This window comes from Varroa jacobsoni, unplaced genomic scaffold (assembly GCF_002532875.2).
Source record: "Varroa jacobsoni isolate VJ856 unplaced genomic scaffold, vjacob_1.0 scaffold_215, whole genome shotgun sequence".
NCBI classification, from domain to species: domain Eukaryota; kingdom Metazoa; phylum Arthropoda; class Arachnida; order Mesostigmata; family Varroidae; genus Varroa; species Varroa jacobsoni.
In genome coordinates this window covers 20,114-40,651 of record NW_019213117.1, presented here as the reverse complement: position 1 = coordinate 40,651, position 20,538 = coordinate 20,114, and the positions used below count along the sequence as shown (strand labels likewise).

Here is a 20,538-nt window from a genome sequence, read left to right as displayed (position 1 = left end):
TTTTGCTTTGTGTAAACAATGAAGCACCTACAATTTAGGATGATATACTTTGATGAAATCATGTACTCTGTCATACTTCTTTAGCACACAAACGTAAGTGAACTAAAACGTGCAGAGCACGCTCACACCTGCTTGCCACATGACGTTCCGTCCCTATTCCTGCTACAATACGGATGCAACGCCAAACGTCTTCGCTAGATGCCAGACTAGTCGCGCTCGATCTGTTCACCGGTCAGAGTGCATCATGAAGATCCCAGGGAAGTTGGTCTTGGCCGTCGCTGTACTGGCTTGTTTAGCTTGTACCGCCCAGGTAAGCTATCGTTACTTATCTACCAAAATATCAATATATACAATGTGTGGAAGCATTTCTCCGTTTATACAACATTTGTGAATGGATTAGAACAGATGTCTTGTATAGCTTACAATTATCTTAGTCATAAACGTGTGCGGTGTTTGATTGATTCCATTAGCAATGGTTACTATTAGATTTGTGCTAGTCATCAGGAGATAGTGCTCTTCATTTACTACTAGTTTCGGTTGTCCCTTTATCTCAACAAATGGATGGAACCGTGAAACTTAAACTTCTGATTGATTACTGTCGATAAACTTAGAAGTGTTTGAGCTTAAATGGAATATCATGAAAAGGGTTGAGGCTTAACATTGAAGTTGGGAATTCGTATGTAAAACATACAGGCAAATACCATTTGTGACCTGAAGACCTTTTTCTGAGAAATTATGTTGTGTTATACTGGATGCTAATATATTGTCAATAGGTTGTCGATAAATATCATAATGGTTCGAGTAATTTAATGGCAGCACAGAAAAGAAATCGAGATCTTAGGCACAGCTATGGCATTGGAGTGCGTGTAAGTGATGTCAAAATAAATGAAGCATACAACTCTAAAAGACGATTGTTTAGTTCTCGAATTTTTTTTTATTTAACTTAGTATATATAAATTAAGGTAACTTTATTATTATGGAAGGTTTGCAGGGTTCAAATGCTGCGTCTAAACATTGTAATTTTTGTCTAATTCCCAGGCCGTGTTTGGGGACGGCTCCTTGAATGTGCAACCCTACGAGAAGAGTCGCTCTTTATCGAAGCGCTCCGTAGTTGAATTCTTAACAATTTTTCCTTGGCTAAGGCGCCAATTTACAAGGTCATTCCCCGATGTAAATTTGACGACCGAAGTCACGATGTCTTCAACTAACCAAATTCAGTCTGCGACCGACCTTAAAACCGACATTGCTAGGTCTGTAGTGCTAAAATGATTGAATCGCTTTTTCCTATTCGTATACTATTCGTATTTTTTGTACCGGCATTCAAGAGTCATGATTTCTTATCTAAGTGAAGTACGAAAGACTTAGCCTAGTAGGGAACACGGCAAAAACTGTGTGTTTTGAATTACCCGTGTGGAGGTCCTTCAAACCGGAAGGATTGAAATGGAACCTTTCTTTTATCATACTTTGTTAGAGTAGATATTACTCAGTGACATTATTAGGCGTAAAATGACAACTTGGAAAAACACTTGACTGCGTATGTAGGATGCTTACGCTGACCCGACAGAAAAGAGCTGCAAATGAAGAACATGGAAAATTCCCGAGTCGACGTTCGGTACAAGAATTGCGTAACATCGAGGGCTTCCTCAAGGCAAAGCATGATACGCTCACGGATGCTCTAAGGAACTTCAACGAAGTTCTATTTAGCCCGCACCGTCTGCACCATCATCAGCAGCAACAACATCCGATACAAGGAGGTATTCCACCGCAAGCTGGACTCAGCAGTATTTTAATGCCATTCAGTTTCCAACCGGCACGAAACACCGTGCTATTCCTGCACCACAATTCCCATAGGAGCGGTAACAACAGTAATATAAGCGGAACCAATGGTGAGAATATCTTCTGTAATAACCGCGGTGGATTGAATTCAATACTTTGTTTCGATACAGTGCCTGTTATTAAAAAAGGTACTATTATGTGGTTGAGCTTAGTTCAGACGAGACTAAAATTATTTAAAAATTAAAGTATCTTGAACTAAACAAATCATGCTTGGATCGAGTGAAACTCGGTTTCGAATAGCCGGACCTAAGATGAAATACAATGTATGGTACACTGTACGTTACTTGATCAGGAATTCTACTTAATACTAGCAGCAGTACCTTTTATTTGGTCTATAAACGAGTACTAAATAAGTAATAAGCGTTAATGTTGCCGATGTTTACGTTGTTTTTTTCATCAAGAATTTCCTTTGCTTTCGACTGGAATACTTGTGCTGAGGAGGTCCAGCGCTATGCAAAGATGAAAAAGATCTCGTTAGTTTTTCATCTTCTATACTTTAAAGAATAGTTACTGCACAGGCTTCTTGAAAATATTTTCATTTTATTAGTTACAATGGTTAGTTGAATCTTGAATCTGGTTACTGCTCTAGCAGGACCTTCTGTGGCCGATGTTAGTACTGCAAAGCCTCAATCTGCCGGACAAGCGGAACCCGCCATTTCAACGCCAGCAGTTGTGACGGTCCAACAACAAAACAGCAATTCCAAGCCTGTGACCACGGAAAGCGGATTGCACGAGAATCAAAAAACCTATGGGATAACACCAACGAGTGTCAGCGTCGAGCCACGCAGCGTCTTTTCGACTGTACTGACTGGAGAAGGAGTGTCCACTTCTACTTTTGTGGGAACACAGACCTCCCAGGAAGAGAGCACCACCGAGAGGAGTATTATGACTGAAGGAAGTGGGACATCTATTTCAACCGTCCCGGAAAACGTGAAAGAGGACACTGTTTACCGATTGCTTACTGATGATGCGTAAGCTTAGAACGTGGTTTATCGAATTTGCTTCGTAATATACTCTGCTGAACACAGAACATATATAGAATCAGCGTATTACACTGATAAAAATGTCGGACGCTACTAGCATTTCCATTATAAGTTTCCGATGATCTAGGTATATTTGTATACTACCTATAAAACCTTGTTATAAAGAAACAATATGACAAAAACGACACAACGTATGCAACTTGACATTTAAAGTTTTGAGTTTGTTTTATTCTTTGTTAACGGCAGTATAAAACACATTACAATGAAAGGAGCTGTAACATATAATACAACAAGACAATGAGTGTGAAATAAAATCTAGTCTGATTTGTATAAATGAAAACTTGATTTGTATGTCACGGAGCAATGTGTAATGGTTTCAGTGACGTGTCTAATCCAAGACACTTTGCGTGCGGAGCTACCAGAGAATAGAGTACTAACCGTAAAATAAAGAAGACAGATTTGATGAGCATTTAGATAACTTTATAGATCTAGTCTAGAAAGCCCTTGTGCAGGTTTGTTCCAGGAAGGTCTATGTTTTATGTCCGGTATCGCCGTTAGGCATTCTAGCAGACGTGTGTCTAGGATTAGTAGGATAGTACGCAAATATGTGTACAGATTATATATAAAACCAAACTTTCGGGAAATATAGCTTCATCAATATCAAACTTAGATGGAAACAAAATGTGGTTAAAAACAGTGCAATTCAGTTCATTACATTTACCGCTATGAAGCAGTTATCTGAGAACGAACTGTAGATCGTACACGATAGTGCAAGGGTAGAAGCAACTAAGAATTTCTTCGAACCCTGCCTTGATCGTAAAGGATGCAGAATAATGTAGTTGTAGGCTGAATTACTTTAGATTAATACTCTGCTGGTTTGCATGGCTGTATCATTCGGGGCGTGTTGCATGGTAGTTGTCATGCGATAATGCAAGGATTAGGCATAATAATTACTGTTTTCTTTGTTACTGACCTGACTCGCTCGACCAAATCAGCCAAAGCCGTTTGTCGCCCCGTCATCAATTATTTTTTCAATTTTTCGACTTACTTTCATGTTCCACCATAATCCCATGTTGAGGCTCTTTAAGAGGCTGAAATAGTTTGTGAAAAAAGATAGATTGCTATTTAAATTGCTTTTCATTCTCCGTAGTTTTGTAAAGGATGCCTTTGTTTTGTGTCGTACAAGCCATGATCTGCGTGCGGTCAAGCGTGCGAAAGCCATATCGGATATGGAGTCTATAGACGGCATCACCTGACGGCACAGTAGAGGCTGCTAACAAGCTTAGTTTAAATTCCCACAAATTCCAGAAAATCCCACAAAATAAATGTGACAAGTGTCAAATTAAACATGCGAGTGAAGCACACAGACACCATAGTTTAACGCTGGCCTCCCTAGTTTTACATTTCTCTATGCATTACTATTCATTCAACTTTATTTTTCTTACCGCACGCTTGCTGGCGCAGCTCAATGGCCATTTGGTGTCCTCCTTATAAAAAATGGCGTCTGTCGACCTATTCAGTACAGAATGAGGAAAGCAATACTCGTAGACTGGCACAGATGGCGGCGACAAATTCGACCTCGCATGCTCGTCTATTATCGTCGATGCTCACTACGTACGTGAGCTTTTCAGCTCATCAGAGCCTCCTAGTGGTCACGGCGGTTGTGGTAGTAGTGGCAACGGCAAGCTCTTTTTAGCGCTTTCAAGCTGGCTCATTAGGATAGGCTCTTTTCCTACACACGGGGCTATAGTCCGGGCCCGCCGTAGTTGAGTGAGCTTGGCTGAAACTGGGAGCGAATAGCCCTTTCGTGGGGCTACGGTGATCTGTGTTTTTTTTTGGAACACAGACAAGTTGATTTTACTTGAATTTACCCACGTCTACTACCTATTATCAGACGGCAGAGTCCTTTGGATATCTACATGCCTAAATTGGGCTCAATTATAATTATATAAAACAATGTGATAGGTGTACATCATTAATCATTCTAAACCGTTTTCCGGTTAGGAAGAGAGTTGAAGATTTAACGATGGCTGTAATTGATAGATATTTCAAACTGCAACCGCATCGTTATATGAATCTACTGCGATAATTTTCATAGAGCTATGTGACACTGGTGTACAGTTCTTTTCGTAATCAGTACATGCTGTTTTTATATTACTCTTCTAAGAAGACACGATTACTAATGCATACTATTTCAAACACCATAGGCAAACTGTTTTATTCTTTTTGCACCATTGCACACTGAACTTGAGGGATGAACGGGTCATTACTCATTAACATATTTTGCATTATTGTCGTCTTCAACGAATGACAAATTTAAGTGCCATTTAATAGCTACTGCCTGCCAAGCTTAAAATGAAGGAGTTTTCTCATTGTACACTTATTGCATTTCCCTCTCCAGATCAAATGCATACCCAATATGAAAGCGTATAATTGTTTATAGTAACTGGCACATCTACGTCTCCGTAACGCATCACACTGCTGGTAAACAAAAGGCGACCAAAGAGGTGTGGCTACCTTGTCATAATTAGATATCGCTTCGCTTCGTTACTTTTGCTACTTCTCGGGCATTGTCATGGCCGTGGACTATTTTTGGCTAAAACGCTTAGGAATCGACCATATATTACTGATTAATCGTCGGGACGGTAGACGAACTTTAATACGGATGGTCCATTCGTGCTCACTCATTGCAATCTGCGTGTGGCTCGTCCACCTAAAACACAATTTAGTCTTTTAGACTGTAGAATTTCCTCAGTGACTTTGATTAAAATAATGAATCGACCGAATTGGATTTGTTTGAGCTAATTTTTATTCTAAGCACTTCTAGTTTCAACGTGAGACGCAGTCTCAATGACTTTCAAACTTCGCTGACCTAAGAAGAGCCTGGTATATAGACCTTTAGAGTAAGCCGACGAGCAAAGCGGGTCCTGAGCTGGAAGGTGCTATCAACGGTTGTGTAACGGTTGTAAGCTTATTGTACGAAAGAGCCATGTCGCATCCAGTGTGAACTACACAAGACTATTCAAAAATATACTCCGGTATCAGCAACTGTTGGTAGATTAACGAAGGTAACGCTTAACGGAGATATGACCAGTTGTCGTAGAATGCTTCTACAAATTCAGTGTTCCCTCTCATCGTAAACCATTTTATTGTGAAGATCGACCAGAGCTTTGGAATGGACGATTGCTGCCAAGATGGCGGCTCACTCCGCCTTTTATTAAAATTTGCATTTTAAAGCAACTCATTAAGGACCTCGCTATACTCTATGTGTGTACCGTCTGAGTCTATTTACTAAGCGTTCATCCATTTCCCGCGTACCAGTTCTGCACTGTAATAACAAATAACACACGTGCACCGAATATGACCAATATCAAAATCATATTATAATCGGCAATGCTTGCTATTTCAATACTACTACAAAATTTACAAGCTCAGAACGAAATAATTTTCAATAACTTTTTTATGTTAATTGGACGTAATTACTAAAAGTGCACGTAAAATATTTTTTAGCTATCCAATCACAGAGCCCGATGTACGTTAAAAAAAAAGAAACGGTCAAACTGCGTTAAATGAATAACATGACCTAAAAAAAAATATGCGTTAACCAAATTTTTTGGTCAGTAATTTCCGCGTTTCGAATGCACTTCAACAGGTGGTTACGTCTCAGTCGTCAAGTCAAATAAATTCAGTGTTAGCAACAGAATATCTTGCAACATATCTCTTAAGTAAAATAGATGGGCCGATGACGTTGTCTGTCCGCACCATACGGCAGTTACCTTAGCTTCACGAAGTACTTTCCCATAAATGGCATTGGGATTCTTCTATGCCCATGTGTTACAGCTTTTGTGTGTTCCCTCTTTAGCCACGCGAATCCACAGAGATTACTTTTTCAAGACTGAGGAGCGTTGCAAGCGTCTTTCGGCTGATGAAGCAAACAGTCGATGCTTTGCATGATCTGTAGGTTACTCACGTACGATCTCCTGAATCAACTAAGGCTGAGTATTTGAAGTCTCAACGTCATACGCCGGTCAGTACTGCGCAAGAGGTTTAGTTGTTGCGATTGGCAAGAAATGAAGGTGTTCAGATCCTCTAAAATGTCTTTAAGTACTTTATTGATGATTCCTTCCGAACGAACTGGTCCTAAGGAGGTACGACGTTTGAGTGCGCTTGCGCAGGATTTAGCAAAATAGTCCTAAAAGATGCAACATGCCTACTAGTGCAGAATATTGCTATAAATACTGGGCTTTGAAACAAGCGTTTTTGCACAAAAAAAGTCGATGAACTCAAACTTCGAACTTCATGATGAGATTGATTTTGTGATCCGTATCCGATCTGCGTCAGTGTATTGCTTGAAAATAAAGCACTGAGAGTCGATAATTCGATAATATCATGCATGCGTCGTTTCAGCTGATATTAATGCTAAATAAGACACGTAATTTTATACCTAGAGCATCAACAATATTTTTTTTGGTTTGCAACCAATTCTATTCTATAAAGTTATACATCTAAAATGTAGATATTTTCTTTTTTTCTACCTTTTTCCCTAATGAGTTCGTACTTTGGCCTTGCCGTGTTATAATAACATAGCTTGCAACAAGCTGGAATTCTAGGGACTACTTTCGTAGTCCAGTAGTAAATCAGAAGCCATTGAAATTTACCTTGAGATTAAATTCCAACGAGGAATACCCTTGAGTAAGCTGTGCGGTTGAAACGATGTCCACAGCCGGCAAAGCGAAGTCCTTTGAAGCGCAAAAAGCAGTTCTTAGATCAAAATTTTACCTCAACATTGAAACGAAACGCCTCATCAAGCACTTCTTTGAAAATAATTAGATAAATTAGATTTTCATTCAGTATAGGCGTTGCATATGCTGGACAACGTGTTTTGGTATGACAGATATCAGATATTCTCTGTATGATGACATGGAGGGTATCATACATTTTTTCCACGCAAAAATGTAAATATTAAAGGAAGGCTGAGCTTTGATTACTGTAGAATCACTAGATTCTCATGCCGACCTCCCCCACATGCCTCCTAAATGGTGACAGTTGCAGATCTAACTTGGTTGAAACATTTACGATGAACTAAAAAGCTAATATTATCTCTATAGATAAGCGTAAATTGTTTTAAATGGTAACATGTTGTACTTTAGATGTATTGAAAATTATTTTACGTATACTTTGCTCGTAAATCCAATAGCTTAAATGGCCACTTTTCTCCAGTAGGCGATGCCTGGTCGTTGCGGTAGAAATATATCAGTGGCGTTCTTACTTGCGTAGCGTACGGCGTCCATGGTTATTAGAGGTTTCGTGTTTAGTCATATTAGGTTGTGAACATATCTTGTTGTGACTTATAGATATTGCTATTTTAAGGCAACAAATGGAAGATAAAATATGCGGAACCTAAAAACCGTATCTCTTACCCTCAAATAAACCTTACTCAATCATTTTAATACAGATTTCTTTCAATACCATTTTCATACAATTGTTTCAATACAATTCTTTAATCTCAAATATTTTATACAATATCAATATTGACATTTTTGAAAAAATATTGGTATTCATATCTCAATGGCAAAAAGCATATGGAGTAAAGCAAGCGTTTTGGAAAGCTTCTTACAAAGGGTAACAGCAGCCCATTCAAACTGAAAGAAAAAGTTCTAATTCTTGTCTGTAACGTCATTATAATTTGCTATTATTAAGTCGTCCTATCTGAAACATGACAAAGATTAATATCATTTTTTTGAGATGACGCCTTTATAACGGTGCTTTTCTGGTGTAGTAAGAATGCCCTTGTGTTATTCGGAGCCTGATACCGTCCCCTTGGGCACTGCCACTTGGACCTGCAGTACGCTAGCCGTAATGAGGTCATGTAAAATCAGAACATCAGAACGTGAATTCTATCCTGGAACCGCAGCGCTGAAAGCAACTCGCCGTGTAGACCATGTTTTCGATCACGGGTTCGTTGATTAGGAGCACGTTAAATCGTTGGTTGAAAAATTTAAGGAGGACAGTTTTGAAAAAAAAATGGGTCTTGTAGAAGAGAGTAGTATTGAAAGCTGTGTTGGAAGCCAGCTATCTCTGAGCGTGAAGGTATTAGCGCTTTGACTCGACTAATGAGGTCAAATATTTGGGCAGACAAGTGTCACACGAGTGATTTGGTAGAGATCATAAGCGAAGATATCAAGACATTTATCATCACACTACAACAGTGATCCATTCTTGTGTCATTTCGTGCCTTGTGATGAAAACCTGATTAGAGAATATTGTAGAGACGATAAGCGCAGACGGTTGCATTGAGGGGTGAATGTAACTGAATCGGAGGCACATCAGTCTAAAGTAAATGTACAGCTGTAAAAGCTTATTGTGTTTATTTGGTAGCCTAATGTAGGCTTCATCAACCACTTCGTGAATCCTGGCTGAAGTGTCCTGCTAGCACTTGAAGGAGTTGCGTTAAGCAACCAAGATCAGCGAACAAAGCTAAAGAACTCCTAGTTCACGACAACGCTTCACTTTACAGTGCAAATACCATGATGAAAAAATACAAAAATGTTACAAATGGATTCTTGAAAGAAAAATTAGCATCGAATTTCAACAGGATATTGAAATTGCCTGTCTCGTACGCCAGCAATAACTAAGTTACCCGCCAAATGGCAAAGGGTCCTTAATAATAATAATGGCGTATACTTTGAAAATAGAAAGACAGCCTGTATTTAACAATTTGAGTTCATTTTGTCATGATTCATATTGAACGACATAATAATATTGATATATAATACCAACCTCAATGTTATCGGCAGTGATATTGTAACCAGATGCTTCAATGATGAGGCGGGGGAACTCTTTCTTCAAGTAAGTGGTCGTTTCGTTTAATTCCTGAAGAGCAATGAGGTTTGTTGAAGACTGTAATTTTTCAAATAGCGTGTGCTTGTTGTGTATTTTTAGAAAGACTTCTACGAGTTAGAAGGTCCCTTTGCGGATTTTTTATATCCTCTTCCCGATTTCCCTATGAGATTCATGCAGCTGGTTATTCTTTATTGAACTTATGTAACGACGGCGTCAGAAGAATGAACGGGTTCGTCCGAACTCTTAAAATAAATATATCAACAAAGCCTTTATATTTTTCAAACATATCGGTGGTGTGCCATTCTGGAGTCCACCCAGACCATCATTGCTGGATGTAAAGAAAGCCTACACATATTCACTGACTTCAAATTAATATCAGTCGGCTAAACTTTGAGGCACGGTAGCTTACTAACCTTAGATTTGAAATCCTGTAGCATTACAATGTCTGCTCCAGCATTGGCCGCATTAATTGCATCTTCGAGACTAAGGCATTCTACTTCAACTTTTTTCGTAAAACCTCCCACACGACGAGCGATCGTGACTGCCTGAGTCAGATTAACATGCGCAAACAATTAGGCAAATAGAACCTAATAAACAATTAAACGCCATATGTGTACGACCACATTTCTAACTGGAAATAAGGATCAGCTTCTTGAGGTCGTCTACACCAACTTGAAGGGTGCTTCAAGGCTACAAGGTGCTCCTGCCTCTTCTTCTTTGGGTTCATCTAAAGGTAGCAACTTGTACAGTAAACTACTACACGACATCCCTAGATAACGATTGTTGTGTTATTCATACTCTTTATCGATCAAACAAAGGTGTGCCGAAGTTGATAGTTCAGCATTTTGTTTAGGCAGATAATGTAAAGCTAATGAAAAGAAGATTAATAAAGCGATTAAAAGAAAATAGAACTGCGACCATTAACTTACAACTTTGCGCTGCGGTTCATAAAATCTACGAAGGGAGAGCAGAACTATACATTGAAAAAATATAGAAATTGCTTACCGAAACTGACGTAGCGAAAGAACCTTTTGTAAGGCTCTCAGGGTAATCAACAATTAGCAAACACACAAAGTTTTCTATTCCGCTGTTGGATCCTATGAACTTCTAATCTAAGGTCGCCCTTTGTCTATATAAAACCATATAAGGAACGTGTGGTCAGTATCGTTGCCGATATACGCCCCAGTGATTTGGAACACGGTGAGGGAAAACATTCTGATGCGTTAGAAGGAATGCGTGTTCCTTTGAGAGTGGCCACAGGCTTTAGGTGTGACCAAAGATGAAAGATAAAATGAACACAGAAAATATTAAATAATTCAAGGGGATCCTTGAACGACATCTCTGCTCTTATTGGTGCACATTGGAAATGATTTGTTACTATGACGAAAATTACCGTTTGAAGTAAAAATAAGCTATGTGGCGTGCTGTAGGAAAACTCATTAATATAACTAGAGTGATCTAACGATTTATGAAACTCAATAGTAAAAACGATTTGACTGTGACGTATATGCAGATGATACTTTAAGCGTGAGGATAAACGAGGTAGCTCACACAAAAAGGGTATGGGATCAGTGCATAGACACTTTGGCACTATTTCCACTTATCACTAGGCACTTAGCATTTGCCTCTCACGTAACGTATCGCTTCGAAAGCTACGTAATGCTAAAAATACAAATTTTCCCTATCTAAATTATTGAAGATTTTCCATCATTTATAAGGAAAACGCTAAACCTTTTTCCCATACTTCGTACGTGGACTAATTTATAAATTTTCGAAGCACAAAACAGTTGAATCCACTATCGGTTCACTCAAGTGGGTGTACGAAGTGGTATAAGAAAAACTAAAATCATGTTCGCCTAATTCTAGTGATTATGGATAGATAAAAGTGAAACGCGACATGCATTTTTCACTATTTTTAATTTACATATATTAGACAGGTCCAGTTTTAACACCGAACGAGTGCATAATAAAAAAATAGACGAACTTTTTCTACGTTTCCAGCTGTTCGAATGTGATTCGCGTTGAGCATTACCATCGATGCGAGATCATTCCTAGTAATGCAAAGGAAAAATACAATTAGGTATTTTGTTAGAGAAACCAGAGTCATTATAGTTAAGCAATAAATATGAGGAGAGCAAAACATACGGGTCATACACATTACACAAAGGAGCAACATAGTCAAACATAAGGGAACAAAGAATCAAACGAAGATGTGAAACAATTCAAATAAACATACCTCTGTTTAATTTTAGGCATTCTTCTCATGGCGATCATCATTATTATTATTAGTATCATTAAGGTTACTACCTGTGCGTGTCTGCTCCTCCAATAACAAGCGAGTATTTTTCAATCAATCGAAAACCCGGGGTGGTTCTTCGGGTTCCGGCTAATATTCCTTGCCAATTTAACTTTAAGTGAACAAAAAAACGTGTACCCAATGTAAGTTTGACACGAATTCTGAAATTATTTTAAATGCAAAAACAATAAATAAATCTAGTCACACTGATTTATTTATGATTTTCCACATTGATAAAGTAGATCGTTGCTTAGTTCGTTGTTCTAGAAGTAGAGATAAGTCGTACCATATACACATTATAAACATGTTTAAGGTTGGCACTGTCATCGGGTTTACAAAGCTTAGATCCTGCATAACCTAGACTCTTTCGCTTCTTGTTGAAGAAAGGCCTGGCTCTAATGCAGGAATATAAAGCGCGTGATCGTTAGATGCATTGATATGTTATCAAGCCTAGGTAACATACGAGATTAAGCTGTTCTCGTAAACCACGAGTTTTCGTTGCCACCCCACTAGCTCGAGCTAGAGTGTTGAGAACTGCCCGCTCCGCTAAAAGAACTCTTCGTGCAGGTCCACAAATCTCCGCCACTTTTACTGTTGGATGCAGCCACTCGCCTGCAATTGTACCAAGTAAATAAATTGAAACAATTGTTTGCTTAACATGCTCTATATATTTAAAGTGTTGTGCGAAAATAAGAAACCAAATTTGATAAAGCTGACCCTGTTCATCCAGAAAGCTTGGACAGCTGATTTAATATCAAATAGGGAAATGCTAACCATTGGCTATGGGTGATTCTATTGCGCCATTAAACTGGACCACTGAGTTTCTACTTTAAATCCAAATATATATATATATATATATATATATATATATATGTTGGCGTTTCTTTTTAAGCGTGCTATCAGCAAAATAAAAATGAATACTTTTCGAATAAGATAAGAAACTTCCAAAATAAAATTACATACATTTTGCTAAAACGATTTGGACAATTTTACAAATGAGCGCCGTAAAAATCTATGGGCGTTTGTTAGACAAAGAAGCTCTAAGGGTGAAACACCTGGAGCCTAGGCGATGACACTTCATGATGATGGCTATATACTCAATGATGAGAAATCATACTGGGTCAGCAGGTGTTATTGCGCATGCATCCTGCATCCCCGACATACTAACACGACAGGTAATTGGCAACGTCAAAATAGCCGATAAAAAGCAGTATTACGTGCCTGTATTATTCATACTGTGTGTATTCTACTCACAATTTATGCTTTTTCTTCTAATACGTAGAATAGAGATTTATCCTAAAATACCGTTCCGCAACGTATTTTGATTCGAACAAGATCTCATAGGATCAGAAAAGCGCTCCATCCGACTAATAACATATTTGTTTTAGTTTGAAAGGTGCATGAAGTATTATGAAGCCAGTAAAGATGCTAGCTAGCATTGACAATCGGCTACCTCAGACTTCGAATGCCCTTTGATTATCCTGCGTAGTTTGTATACTCTTTTTCATGGCTTCCCGGAGGGATCCCTTAAAATTTGCCTCAGGTAATTTAATAACCGGGGCTATACGCGACATATACAAAAAAAATGCTATGGCCAAGAGGACTATATTCTGATAGCAAGTGCTTGCTTCTAATCTGCTCGTGCTTAATGGTGAACAATAGAACTTATTTCAGCCCCATTAGTACACAGGTCTTGAACTAACTGTAAAGAGAACAAGAAAATAAGGTTGGACCTATAAAATATAGATCTAAAATACCTTCATTACGGTGCCATGTGATATTGAGGTTTAGTTCGTGGACAATTGCATTTGCGAATGGAACACCTGCCAAAACGCCTGAAAATAAAATAAGGGTACCAATAGTGTTTAAACTTGAAAATAGCCTATTCTGGATTTAAAGTCCCTTTGTTAAACGACGTCTGTCTTAGTTTATGCATGTCGGTCGTAGCTTCTATTATTAACACGGAAAGCTTTCGTATTTTCAGAAATAAATAACAATCAAGTGATTCATTCTATTTCGTCTTAGTGAGAGGGTGATTCGTTCAGTTTAGGGACAAGATCTGCCGCATCCCAAAGCTATATAATTAGAGTCAATCATATGTTTGTATAACATATGTCCGCACAGATTCTGCTTAATTAAAGTAATGGTTAATTAACCATTTCTACAATAGTTGTTCATCGAGACTGAAGGCAGGACCCTTCATGAAGCGCTTCTTTCTTGCTGCAATAGCGGAGCGAACGCACTCGGATTCAATAGAGAATTACTAATTAGTAGCTTTAACTAACTCTAGCTAACTCTAGTAGTACTCAAAGTAGCTTAAATTACATAAAAATCTATTTTTAACATAACTAAGGGGAATATAATAAATTAATAGACAGTATTCTTGTGCAGTGTTAGGATAATAGCAGTTATAATAAGCTCATTATAATAGATAACTGGAAAATATTGGCGCATTTTTGCTAGGCTACGGTACTGTACTACCAGATGCAGGTGAGATGTCACTATTGGATTTTATAAAGAGATACACAAAACATCTAGCCACAGAGTTCAAACTCCAGCTTGTTTGAGGACGTAAGTGAAGATTTTTTGATGGTACAGCTTATCGTTATTGCTCACCCTCGGAATTACCCCAGAGATGTGCGGTAATAGCAGCGTCGCCCACGACGGCTGCTGAAGCGTCCAAGCCAAGGTGATCCTCAGAGATCCATGAGCGGGCCATTATCTCTAACTGGATCACGTTGAGCAGAAACTCCGCCATTCTGCAAATCTGTAACAGTTGATGAAATATGCTAAAATATCAAGTTGATATGCTCCAATTGTCCTACAGGTTAAGTTATTTCGAAAGACTAATGTTATTTAAAAGTCCATGTAAGAGGCTTCGGATCTGAAGGCCATCAAAGTATACAATAATTGAAATATGTTTCGCTGCGCTCTCTTCACTTTGCAGTATTACAGACTCAAAATAAAATAGGCATAGAAAAGAAAAACAAGGTTTGGCACTCAGTATTTTATTTAACATACAAGCAAAGGACATCACGAGTAACTATTTATGTTAAGAAAACAAATCTCTACCTTTGCGCTGTAGGCATCCGATAGGAAAGTTCGTAAAACTGATCTGAAAACTTAGGCTGATACAGCTGCAGACAGTTTTAAAGAGAATAAAAAATCAATAGGAAAAGAAGTATTGGCGGGACGTGAAACTAGCTTTTCTTTCAGGTGGCAATGCTCTTCTAGAATTAAATGGCTAATCTTTCCCTCACTTTTCCGCACATAGCTAGCGTGATGCGTTAGACTAGATCACTCTTCAGCCGTCCGAAATCCCTCAACCTTGAGAAGGTTGTTACTGACAGCGTAGTAAGTCACCCTAGTGCGGAGAGAGGAAAGCCTTTAGAGGGAAACAAAATGCTCAAGGAGACGACAAACGCGTCAGGTATAGAAGAGCAAAGACCTTATAAACAAAAGAACTAAGCCCATAGGATGCAGCTAATTGAGACATTATTCGAGTGAGCTCCAGTTAACGGTAAGAAAACAGATGCGGTATGACAGACTTGTCTACCCTGACAACCAAGTTGCGTGCTTTTTTAACGTTTGCTGCACTAGCAATCGAATCGGTTCAAACACAGAATTAGTGTCTCGAGCTAGCATTGCGATGTCGTGACTAATCTGCCTTACCTGGAATGGAGCTAACCTGGAAGTAAGGATGAACGTACGCTAAATAAAAGAAATTGTCCTTTTACAAAACGTACAAGTTTTTAAATACCTGATTTTACACAGTATCGTCCGCTAATAATGTAGTGTCTAGAAGAACATCTATCAATGGAGGCATCTATAACTAGAGATATCGCACTTAAGGCAGGTTGAATGGTTGGCACCTCCAAAGATGATACACAGTTCGTAAACCGCTACCAGGCAAACGCGTTACTTCACGCTGACTCTGGCCGCGAAGTAGGTAATGCTCTAGGAATTATCTGCCACGTACGTTGGTAATTACCCCAGGTTGCTAGTAAAAGCATACTAAGCTTTATCAACAAAAATCTTCAGCAATAGCTTGTTTTGCTCTCTTCATAACTTAATAGAATAGTCTTATTAAATTGTCAAAAGGAAGGAAAGTGTATTTCAGGCGCTTAAGAGGCGCGCAGCTGGTACGCTTCATCGAGCTTACACATGTAAAAGAAAACTTATAATCACGAATCAAACAAGTTGCTAATTAATTACTTGCAGCAATCACCTTAAAGCTATATTTCCATTACTGAAGTTGTATTCCTGCCGTTCTCACAAGTTTGCTAGTTATAGCGTTATGTTAAATTGCTTAGTTCTGCCAACAACTTAAGACGAATTACCTAATTCATTTACATTTATTAATAACGGAGATAGAGAAACAGTGAAAACAAATTGCCCGTTATGTTGATAAATACGTTTCTGGGCCCAATCTTTTTTTCAGTAAATGCAGCCCGAATACTATGTAATATTTCAAATTATAGTCTTGCATCCACGGATTACAATTCCTAACTAGGACACGAAGTCTGCGATGAAGTCCTTTTAAATAACGTCTATCTAACGCGGAGCTTATACTGATGGCATATCGCGTCTTCGCCAGTTTTGTACCTTACAGTGAACACTATAACATATATGGTATTTGGTAGCATCTTGTTGCCAACCAACAAAAACATCGAAAACCAAATCCGAAAATTTATTTTTCTGAACGCTTAGGTTTACCGTATATACGTAGTAATAGCTATTCAAAAGGAAAAGCACGCTATAAAGCAAACTGCTGTTACGAACCTCTTCGTGGGTGATGCGTACAATTTTGACGGCTATTAACGGTGCGCGGTCCGCTGGTCCTCGGTCTCTCAGCGCTTAACCAGCCGCTCAGAGATAGAGGCACAGGGGGGTGATGCCACGCTAATCGGTAACTGTAACCAACAAGTGAGGACCGATAAGGAGTTCAATTTAAATTTATAAAGACATAACGGTGAATTATGCACTACGAACACTCATTCTACGAAAAAAACAATGCTTCTTAACGTTTTTTCTTTTTCGATACTTTGGAAAAATTCCCTAAACAGTCCGAGTGAAACCTGTAAAAGCAGAACGACATTGACCTATTGACGCTTTTACTGGGTTTCCCTATTGTTCTACCTGTTGCAAGTGGTACTTCTTGCATTTCATAGACGCTAGCGTTTTGCATGGTTCACTTCGCTACTCAATATAAGTGCTAGGATAATGGTTGAGTAGATGCGCTAACTACGAGAACAACGTGTGGCCATTTTCAAAGCTATTTGAAAAACTGAATCACTCATCTAATTGGTCTCGTGTTTCGTGTAAGTTACGAAAGATGTGGAACCGAAAGCTTAGACGTTGCCGAGTTCTAACTCCAAAGAAAGCCATATTTTTAATTTGGAAGCTCAGATCGCCCCAAAAAATCTCTGAGAATTAAGTATCTATACATAAGGAATTGTTAGGGACTGTGTCAAACTCATTTCTCTTTGGTTATCTTTGGGACTTTATTAGTATTATTTACCCCCGAAAGTTGTATTTACTGAAAAGGCTGTATTTTTCAACGAGATAGGCACCAGTGGCCGCCGTCTTATTGTAAAATGTACTCTCGATTTTTCGGTTGACATTCAGGAGTTGCATGTTATCTGCAGTTTTAGACTATTATGAAACGGCTAAATAACCATTAGAGAGTTTTTATGGTGTGAGAAATTTCGAATCGAGTCGTTTCGGTAATTAGAACACGCATATATATATATATATATATATATATATATATATATATGAAGACACCGACGGTGTTTTTCGAACTTTTTGTCAAATGTATGCAATTTCATGGCAGATTTAATGAGATTACTGCGTTCGTAATTTTTTGTGTATATAAAAAAAAGTTGTAATAGTGGTTTCTGTGGAGCTTAAGTATGGTAACTATATCGTTTACCATTCAGTACAGTATGCCTTTTCAATTAAAAGCGCATGTATACAGTTATGTTTTACATATAATTTACGTTTAAGCTAAAAATTGTTTGTGACGAGACAGAAAGATCAAGTATTCAGGTACTTTGATTCAATCATTTGTAGTAGAATTTCGAGTTCCTCCTATGTTTTTCTAGCTGTTCCAGGGACGGTCAAATGTATCTACACTGTACCACTTGAAAAATTATCCATTATATATCACGCCGCATTGTTTTTTGAACACGGCGCGGTGAAGCATTGTTAATATGAGGCCCCAAACGAGTGATACTATCACTCATATAGAATGTTATTACTATTTAAATCAATTACGGCTCTCATTTTGTTATTTTCGACTAAAAAGGCTATTGCTAATGCACACACTGCAGAGGCATAGTCCTGTATGGATTTAGTCAATAGTTATTTTATTATTAAAATTGATTCTGGATTGATTTCATGTACTATTTCAAGTGCTAAAAAAACTTTCACCAATATTAGAAATATTCCAATAGCTCACCGAATTTGTTTCTACATCCGATGCGCAGCTGGCTTAATGCATGTTTTTAATTTGTATGAGATAAAATGTACGCCCTCAAACCCTGACAATATATATATATATATATATATATATATATATATATATATATGTATGTGAACCGTCTCGAAAGTGGTTCTCGCGACTTAGTTTGTGTAGGCTTGATATGAAGTAAAAACAAAATGAAGTAGAAGACATCCCTGGGAGAAACGCTAAGAAACGGTTAACCCCCAACGTAAATAAGGGGAAAAACGGGATTTTCAGACGCCGCTTTGAACATCGATTGATGTGTATTATATGTTGTTTCGTTTTTCGAGTTCTACGCTGTAGTCGCGAGAGTGGATTTTAAAGGAAAATTCGGTTAACTTAGTTCAACGGATTCATAGAAATTCCTTAAAATATCAGTGTCGTTCCATTTTTGCGGGCTTCGAGTGTCTACACGGAATCGTATAGTTAAGGCCAGTATTACTTTGAGATAACCGCAAGAAGGTGGCGAGTTTAGGGTTACACAAGTGTAGCTCATGGAGGCACTGAATAAAGGACACGAACGGATGGGACAGGTGCTACAAGACTAGAAAATGATAGTAACCGAATCAGGCTTGAGTTGCTGAAATTGAACAGGGTTACATGGTGACAAATTCGAGAAACGCCATGAACTGACAGATAGGGATTACTGAAACACGACGGTAAGGCCATAGCAATAGGACACCGAAGAAAACTGCTACTGCATAACACACAAGTCGAGTAGTGAATGCCATTCAACATATCTAAAACCCGTAATAGATCGGCCTATATAAGCCAAGTTGTCGCTTAGACAAGCATAAATGTAATTATTATTAGCGATTTAGGTAATCACGCTTGCATGTTTATGCGGTACATACTTCCGAGAGGTACATGCTCGGAATGCATTATTCCGGATGTTAAGCTCTGGTAAACGATCGCCATCTGTGTATAACCGATAAGATTTTTTATTTTCAATTAATTACCTACCACTAACAAGTACAAGTGGTTTGTGACGATTTTACTGTTCAGTTCCGTTTCGTAATGCTCGTTAGTCCGTCAGTTCGATTTTCTCCACGTAAGCGGAATCCATTGGAAAGTAGTTTACAGAAGATCACTTCCTTGCTAGTTGTTCGGATCGTAAACACTAGTGACAGGGGGCACCTTGATACACCAATCGTTTAGCAAGCCTCAATCAATCGGATGCGCCATTGTTGGTATATGATCAATTCATTTGCAACTATGCTACCCTACGTAAAAGGCAATCCCTTAAAATGATGAGCGTAACTTAGCCAGTCAGTTATGTTGTCGCGTGTTAGTTCTACTGTTTGAGCGAGTATGTTCGACATACGCTGCTTCTAGCAGTGGTTAATAATCAGACCTAAATGATGCTTGTTCACGCGAGCGCTCAGCAGCTGGGAGAGGGTGACGCCTTCCGCACATCTACCCCAGAACACTATCTCCATAAAGGGCTCGCCGTTTACGCCTCCAAAATCCCCAGTTCGTATTGGCTAAATTGAGATAATTCTCATACAAGTTGTATATACACTTTATTCTTGGATCGTTGGACTTGTTAATGAAGTAAACAGAAGCATCCTTTTCTGAGCTTGCCGGAAGGGTGTTTAGTGCTACTATTGGTATCTTTCCATCAGTTTAGTCATGTACAGATAGGTCTGACAGCTGTCGATCCAAAATGCTATTATATCTATTTAACAAGATAGATAAGCACCTTCGCGTACTAAAAACTAGTGAACGGTGCCTTCAGTTATACTCAATTGGACCAATCAATCGACTAATCCGCGATCAGTTAATGTAGTGATTGATCTTATTGGCTCTTGGCCTCAATATGGGAGCCCAGCGAAATGCAGCGTAGCAAAGCTGAGCCAGACTTTATCACCCGTCAATCTCAAAAGAGCATGGGCGACGTACGCGCATCGAATGGCCGGCTTAGTGGAGCGTCAGATCGCGAACAGATACCGCGTTGAAAGCATCATGAGCCATGCTAGCGAGAACAGAGGCATCAGTTTCTGTACGATAGCGTGTTCAATGTGTACTATTTTAGGCCAAGGACGTGAGAGGCAGTAGAGTTTGTCTGAGAA

At 38.7% G+C, this 20,538-nt stretch overlaps 2 protein-coding genes across 5 annotated transcripts; one reads left to right on the top strand and one right to left on the bottom strand.

The window, feature by feature from the left end:
- Positions 1–124: 124 nt before the first annotated feature.
- LOC111273694 (uncharacterized) lies at positions 125–3,159 on the top strand. 4 transcript variants are annotated; one of them, XM_022855572.2, is made up of 4 exons: positions 125–310; positions 1,039–1,250; positions 1,543–1,754; positions 2,429–3,159. In XM_022855572.2, exons 1-4 carry the CDS (start codon positions 140–142, stop codon positions 2,809–2,811), a joined length of 978 nt encoding a protein of 325 aa, XP_022711307.1. In that variant the 5' UTR covers positions 125–139; the 3' UTR covers positions 2,812–3,159. The 4 variants fall into 4 exon arrangements, with proteins under 4 accessions (XP_022711307.1, XP_022711306.1, XP_022711305.1 ...); XM_022855571.2 differs by having other exon boundaries at positions 2,426–3,159; XM_022855570.2 differs by having other exon boundaries at positions 1,543–1,886.
- A 1,840-nt stretch (positions 3,160–4,999) lies between these two features.
- On the bottom strand, positions 5,000–19,807 carry LOC111273695 (nicotinate-nucleotide pyrophosphorylase [carboxylating]). The gene is made up of 11 exons (XM_022855573.2): positions 19,430–19,807; positions 16,741–16,871; positions 14,575–14,725; positions 13,716–13,793; positions 12,422–12,570; positions 11,970–12,070; positions 11,647–11,713; positions 10,076–10,207; positions 9,600–9,692; positions 7,478–7,558; positions 5,000–5,532 (listed from the first exon to the last, which is right to left on the bottom strand). Exons 3-11 carry the CDS (start codon positions 14,714–14,716, stop codon positions 5,500–5,502), a joined length of 876 nt encoding a protein of 291 aa, XP_022711308.1. The 5' UTR covers positions 14,717–14,725; positions 16,741–16,871; positions 19,430–19,807; the 3' UTR covers positions 5,000–5,499.
- Between the last annotated feature and the right edge of the window lie 731 nt (positions 19,808–20,538).